Source organism: Protopterus annectens, chromosome 4.part0, assembly GCF_019279795.1.
Source record: "Protopterus annectens isolate FY-2018-M chromosome 4.part0, PAN1.0, whole genome shotgun sequence".
Lineage (NCBI taxonomy): Eukaryota > Metazoa > Chordata > Ceratodontiformes > Protopteridae > Protopterus > Protopterus annectens.
Window position 1 is genome coordinate 996,620,785 of NC_056733.1, and position 7,442 is coordinate 996,628,226.

Genomic DNA, 7,442 nt, shown 5'->3' on the forward strand with positions numbered 1-7,442 from the left:
CAGAATCTGCCAGTAGCAGGGGAAGCCACTAGTCCAGGTACACGTCCAGGAGCTAGGGTTAAATGTTTTGAATGCAACCAGTGGGGCCATGTGGCATACAGGTGTCCATGGAGGCAAGGTGGGGAACAAAAGGTGAGGGAGCCAGTAATTAGGAAAGACAAAATGCCAGTAGTAGGTTGTGTTGAGACAACAGGGGTACCGAAATACCATACTGCAGATGTCCTGATAGGGAAGGATTTGGATGAGACAGTACCATGTGCTTATGCAGTTACACACAGTCAGGCTAGGAGACAAACATGTGGGTCTGTTAGCCTGTGGGAGACCCAGACAGACTGCATACCTGCAGCCAGAATTGGTGAGGTGGTTACTTCAGGAAGGGAGCTACCCTGTACTGTAGCAGTGAGACTGAAGGTGAGCCACAGCTGCTTGGGGGTACTGATGATCCCTTGGACAGAGTGACTGCAAAGTAGAGGTGAGTAGTAGTACCCAGGCTGACAGTGAGGCACCACTGTCAGAGGATGCCAGACGTCCTGTGGAAGGGGAGCTGGGAAGGGTTACAAGGAGAGAGTTGAGACAGGCTCAGCTCTCAGACTCTACATTGCAAGGCCTGAGGCAGGTAGTTAGGGAGGCACCTGATTCTCAAGGAAAGGGGGAATCTGTATACTGGGACAAAGGGATACTATACAGTGAGTCATCCCCTGAGGGAGGGCTAGAAGGTGAGAGAGTACAGCAGTTGGTAGTGCCTAGAGCCTACCATCTGGAACTTCTAGCTATAGCCCATGATATTCCCTTTGCAGGTCATATGGGCATAAAACATACAAAGAGGCATATTATGCAGAACTTCTATTGGCCTGGAATTTTCAGAGATGTAACAGGGTACTGCAGGACCTGTGAGGAGTGCCAAAAGGTAGGCAAGGCAGGAGACAAGGTGAGAGCTTCTTTGATGCCTTTGTCTCTGATTGAGAAGCCATTTCAGAGGGTATCTATGGATGTTGTGGGTCCTCTGAGTACCTCAAGTTCCACAGGGAAAAAGTATATCCTAGTGGTAGTGGATTATGCTACATGATACTCTGATGCGGTGGCTTTGTCCTCCATTGAGACAGAGAATATGTCAAATACTTTCTTAGAAATTTTCAGCAGGGTAGGTTTCCCAAAAGAAATACTGACTGACAGATGTGCCAATTTCATGTCAGACCTGCTGGCTTCTCAGTGAAAGTACTGTGGGGTGAAGCACATGAAGACCACCCCCTACCATCCCCAGATATATGGTCTTGTTGAGAGGTTAAACTCTACAATCAAGTCCATGCTATGGGCATTGGCAGATCAGTTTAAGAGGGATTGGGACAAATATTTGCCCCATCTGTTTTTTGCTTACAGTGAGATTCCCCAGGAATCTACAGGTTTTCCACCCTTTGAGTTTTTGTATGGGCATAGCGTGAGAAGACCTCTAGATTTAATTTGAGATGAGTGGGAAGGTGAGTGTGAGTCTCACAAGGAGTCTGTTGTGGCATACATCCTAAACCTCAGGACAAGGCTGAGGGAACTCATGGGCTTGGCCCAGGAGAACCTGGCAGAAGCCCAACAGAAAAAGGTGTGGTATGACAGGAATGCTCGAGCTAGAGAGTATGCTGTGGGGCAGCAGGTAATGATTCACATTCCTGTCAGACACTGCAAGCTGCAAGCAGCTTGGGAGGGTCCCTACAAGGTGGTAAGAAAGGTAAGTGATGTTAACTACATGGTGGAACTGCTAGGCAGATTGCAGAGGCACAAATTGTACCATGTTAACATGATGAAACCTTGCCATGATAGGAAGACCCTTGTGTGGAGCATTTACAGTGGATTGCAGGAGGAATCTGGAGGAGATCTGGGGACTGATCTCCTCAGTGAGGCCCGGGATCTCACCTCAGTGGATGGGGTAGCAATGTCCCAGCAGCTCTCTCCTACCCAGGTTTTAGAAATCTGGTTAGTGTTGCAGGAATTTGGGGACATGTTCACTGGGAAACCAGGGTGCACTCACCTGGTGCAGCACCAGGTGGATACAGGATCCCAAAGGCCTATTAGGCAGGCCCCCTTATAGAGTGCCTGAGAGAGTAAAGCAGACTCTGAGGGAGGAGGTACAGGAGATGTTGGAACTAGGTGTAATTCAAGAGTCCAGCAGTCTCTGGGCCTCCTGCAGTGGTGCTGGTGGCAAAGAAGGATGGCAGCACCAGGTTCTGTGTGGACTACAGAAAATTAAATAGTCACACAGAGTTGGATGCTTACCCCATGCCAAGGACAGATGAGGCCCTAGAGCAGCTGGGTGGGGATAAGTATCTTACAACCATTGATCTTACCAAGGATTACTGGCAGGTGCCCTTGACTCCCAGTGCTAGAGAGAAGTCAGCCTTTGTGACTGCTTTTGGCTTGTATGAGTTCCCAAAAATGCCCTTTGGAATGAAGAATGCCCCAGCAACTTTCTAGAGGCTGGTAGATAATGTCCTAGCAGGAGCAGGAGGGTTTGCCCTTGTTTACCTAGATGATATTGCCATCTACAGCCATTCCTGACCAAAGCACCTTCAGCATGTCAGGGAGGGGCTGGGCAGACTACAGAGGGCAAGGTTGACCATTAAGCTGAGCAAATGTCAGGTGGGTATGGCAGAGGTCTCCACATAGAATGGGGAGTGGTAAGATAAGGCCAGAACCTGCCAAAGTGGAAACCATTCAGGCAAGGCCTGCACCTGTTACTAAAAAGCAGGTGAGGGCATTTTTAGGGACAGTAGGGTACCACAGAAAGTTCATTCCCAGTTATAGTACCATAGCTGCTCCACTCACAGACCTGACAAGGAAGAATGGGACAGATAAGGTAGTGTGGGCCTCAGCATGTGAGCAGGCATTCCTTAAGCTTAAAGAAGCTTTGGGAGGATCCCCTGTGTTAGCCAGTCCAGATTACAACAAAGAATTTGATGTGCAGGTGGATGCTTCAAACAATGGGGTGGGGGCTGTACTTAGCCAGATTTCTTCAGAGGGAGAAGAGCACCCAGTGGTTTATCTCAGTCATAGGCTCCAACCCAGGAAGGAATGCTATGCAGCTGTAGAAAAGGAATGTCTAGCCATAGTGTGTGCATTGCAGAAACTTCAGCCTTATCTGTATGGAAAGAAATTCACTGTTATGACAGATCACAACCCCCTAATATGGTTAAACAGAGCCAGCCAGCAAAATGCCAAGTTGCTAAGATGGAGCCTAGGGATGCAAGCATATGATATGTCAGTGCAGCACCTCAGTGGGAGTAGCAATGCCAATGCAGATGGGCTCTCAAGACAGGGAATGGGGTAGGTATACTCAGACAGACCTGACCCTCTCAAGTGATGTTTCTCAAGGGTCACTTGAAAAACTAGCTTGAGTTCTCCAGGGAGGGGAGAACTTTGAAGGCTGCCAGCCTAGCCAGATAGGATTTTATACATAATTCTATCATTTGTAAATATGAATGTTGAACTATAGACTCATTTTCTTAAATGAAAGAATATGCTGTGAAATGTGAACTTAAAACAATGTAACAACATTGCCCTCTGCTGTAAAGGAAGCTAAGACAAGCATTTCTGGCTTGTCCTTTGAAGTTCAAATTATTTCATGACTGACTTTGATGTTTACAATTCAGCTCCGGATGGGCTAGATGAAGGCATTCTGCCTATTGTTTTAACTTAAGGAATAATTATTAGAGTTTACATGTGAAATGTCTTTTATTGATGTAATTTCCTGCAGGTGCAAGAGAACGATTATGTAGTATCTGTTAGCCTGGGAACACCAGAAAAGTGCAAAAGAAATTATGTAATGGGAACAAGGTCTGCAATAGCAATTTAAACAAACAGAATCAGAAGGCATTAAGCATTTCTGTCTTGACTATCCAACTCACAGCACTGTCTTGTTCATATGTAAGTTATCTTAGACTTGCATTTTCTTTTAGAAATAGCTAGGAACTAGAAAGATTAGACTAAGTGTTTTTCTGTGATGTCAGAACTGTACTACTGAATTATTTTAAGTATTTCTGTGTGATCTCTGAAAACTTGACTAACACTGTGTAGTAGAAAGTACTGTCTTGTGTTTTAATTATTTATTATTAAATATTTTAAAACATTTTAACTGTGGCTGATTTGTGTAGAGGTAATTTAGCTCTTAAGAGTACTTGCATGCCTTTGGTAAAACTGTACGAAGCCACTCTAATAGCTTTAGCCATGGGTAATACTACTAATTGGATAATAATATTGCACAGTAATAATTGGACACCCTTTTAAGGGCCTTTAAGTAGCTGCTAAATATTAGCTGGGTGGTGGCAGTGATTACTACCATATAGTCTAGGCAAAAGGGGCAGCTGGAGATCCTGTGCCAGCCTTCCCCAGGAGTGTCTGTGTGGTTGTATAAACTCATCTCAAAGTGCATATGTGTCTGTGTGTGTGTGTGTGTGTGTGTGTGTGTGTGTGTGTGTGTGTGTGTGTGTGTGTGTGTGTGTGTGTGTGTGTCAATCTACTTGGGCAGGTCCACTTAGCACTGGTTGGACAGAGAGGGTGCTAGAGGTTTTAGCTTACCCACTAGGCTGAGATCTGGACCCTCTAGCTGTGCCAGTGGGAATTTGTATTGGGGACCTGGAGAGCAAGGGAGCGACCAGCCTCAGACTGACTATGATCTCTGTGTGCTCTTAAGGGAAAGTGCACTTTACTGTGTGTATTTGTTATCCTTTCCTCATATATGAGATGCCCTGGTGTTAATGGTGAGGATTGAGGCTCCTTGATTGCTGGGCCAGGGCACGGGTGTCACAACCTCTGTTGTGCAGGGAATGTAATGGTATGATAGTGGTGTATAAAACTTTGCTCTAGTCAGGAACTAACACACTTCTACTGTAACAGTGCTTTTCAAAATAATTGTCTGTGAAACCTAAAAGTAACACTTGCATTTGTGATTTACAGCTGAACTAAAGTTAAAGTGACTTTAGAATGAAAGGTAGGTTTATATGGTAGGGTGGGTGAAATCAAACAAACTAAGAAACTGCCAGCCAGTGAGCCATAAAAACAAAACTAAACTAAACAAATCAAAACAAAAACACTTGGAAGTATCTCTAGACATTAATGTGAAGGACCTCTGTTTAATAAACTAGTAAAGATAAGTTGGTAGTTCTGGTCATTGCTAACAATATTGCATCATCAAAAATTCTTGCTCTGACACACGAGTTTCTCCTTTATCTTTTATAATCATTTGCTTTAAGAATTATGCACCATCAAAGCCATGCACACACACACACACACACACACACACACACACACACACACACACACACACACACACACACACACACACACACACACACACACACACACACACACAGATAAGGTATATAAATATTAGAAGAAATTATTGGGACTGTTTTCTAAAGTGGAAAAGCTATGTTTATATGTGTAAAAGACAATATGAAAGGCATGCATATGGTAAAACAGTACACTTGTTTACAGACTATTTATTCACAGCAACAGCAGTATGGACAATCAGAGAAGAGTGTGTCAACAGGAGTATGGGCAATCAGACAAGAGTATGTCCACAGCAGCATGGACAATCAGACCAAAAGTGTGTCAACAGCAGTATGGACAACCAGGCAAAGAGTGTGTCAAAAGCAGTATGGACAGTCAGACAAAGGGTGTGCTGACAGCAGTATGGACAATCATACAAAGAGTGCATCTACAGCAGTATGGACAATCATACAAAGAGTGTGTCAACAGCAGTATGGACAATCAGACAAAGAGTATGCCCACAGCAGTATTGACAATCAGACAAATAGTATGCCCACAGCAGCATGGACAATCAGACAAAGAGATTGTCGACAGCAGTATGGACAATCAGACAAAGGGTGTGCTGACAGTAGTATGGACAATCAGACAATGAGTATGTCCACAGCAGTATGGAAAATCAGTCAAAAAGTGTGTCAACAGCAATTCGGACATTCAGAAAAAGAATGTGTTGATAGCAGTATGGACAATCAGACAAAGAGTGTGTCAACAGCAGTATGGACAATCAGACAAAAAGAGTGTCCACAGCAGTATGAACAATCAAAGAGTGTGCTGACAGCAGTATGGACAATCAGACAAAGAGTATGTCCACAGCAGCATGGAGAATCAGACAAGAGTGTGTCAACAGCTGTATGGACAAACAAAGAGTGTGTCCACAGCAGTATCTACAATCAGATAAAGAATCTGCTAACAGCAGTATGTACAATCAGACAAAGAGTGTGTCGACAGGTGTATGGACAATCAGACAAAGAGTGTGCAGACAGCAGTATGGATAATCAGACAAAGAGTGTGCAGACAGCATTATGAACAATCAGACAAAGAGTATGTCAACAGCAGTATGGACAATCAGACAAAGAGTGTGTTGACAGCAGTATGGACAATCAGACAAAGAGTGTGTCAATAGCAGTATGGACAATCAGAAAAAGAGTGTGCAGACAACAGTATGGACAATCAGACAAAGAGTGTGTTAACAGCAGTATGGACAACCAGACAAAGAATATGTCAACAGAAGTATGGACAATCAGACAAGGAGTGTGTCAACAGCAGTATGGACAATCAGATAAAGAGTGTGTTGATAGCAATATGGACAATCAGACAAAGAGTGTGCCAACAGCAGTATGGACAATCAAACAAAGATGATGTCCACAGCAGTATGGACAATCAGACAAAGAGTATGTCCACAGCAGTATGGACAATCAGCAAAGAGTGCATCCACAACAGTATGGACAATCAGACAAAGAGTATGTCCACAGCAGTATGTACAACCAGATAAAGAGTGCGCAAACAGCAGTATGGACAATCAGACAAAGAGTGTGTCGATAGCAGTATGGTCAATCAGACAAAGAATGGGTCGACAGCAGTATGGACAGTCGGACAAAGAGTGTGCCGACAGCAGTATGGACAATCAGTCAAAGAGTCTGTCAACAGCAGTATGGACAATCAGACAAAGAATCTGTCAACAGCAGTATAGAAAATCAGATAAAAAGTGTTTTGACAGCAGTATGGACAATCAGACAAAGAGTGTGTCCACAGCAGTATGGACAATCAGAGAAAGAGTGTGTCAACTGCAGTATGGACAGTCAGTTAAAGAGTGTATCCACATCAGTATGAACAATCAGTCAAATAGTGTGTCCACAGTGGTATGGACAATCAAAGAGTATGTTGACAGTAGTATGGACAATCAGACAAAGAGTGTGCTGGAAGCAGTATGAAAAATCAGATAAAGAGTCTGTAGCTTGGATTAGCATTGGATATGCAGTGTTTCTTTTCCTCATGAACATGCAGTGTAGCATACATCTAAATGTTGGAGTTGTTGATGTGTCACTAGCATTACTTCACATCATATACCGCTTTGTATCTGTATAACCTTTGTCAGTATTTGTGCACATGTGAAACCTGCCAAGGTACTGCTT

The 7,442-nt window shown here is 43.8% G+C and overlaps 1 protein-coding gene across 1 annotated transcript; it reads left to right on the forward strand.

Annotated features, from left to right (window-relative positions):
• Positions 1-6,647: 6,647 nt before the first annotated feature.
• LOC122800383 (putative ankyrin repeat protein RF_0922) lies at positions 6,648-7,241 on the forward strand. Its single transcript, XM_044069832.1, has one exon. The coding sequence runs from the start codon at positions 6,648-6,650 to the stop codon at positions 7,239-7,241; it is 594 nt and encodes a 197-aa protein (XP_043925767.1).
• Positions 7,242-7,442: the final 201 nt, after the last annotated feature.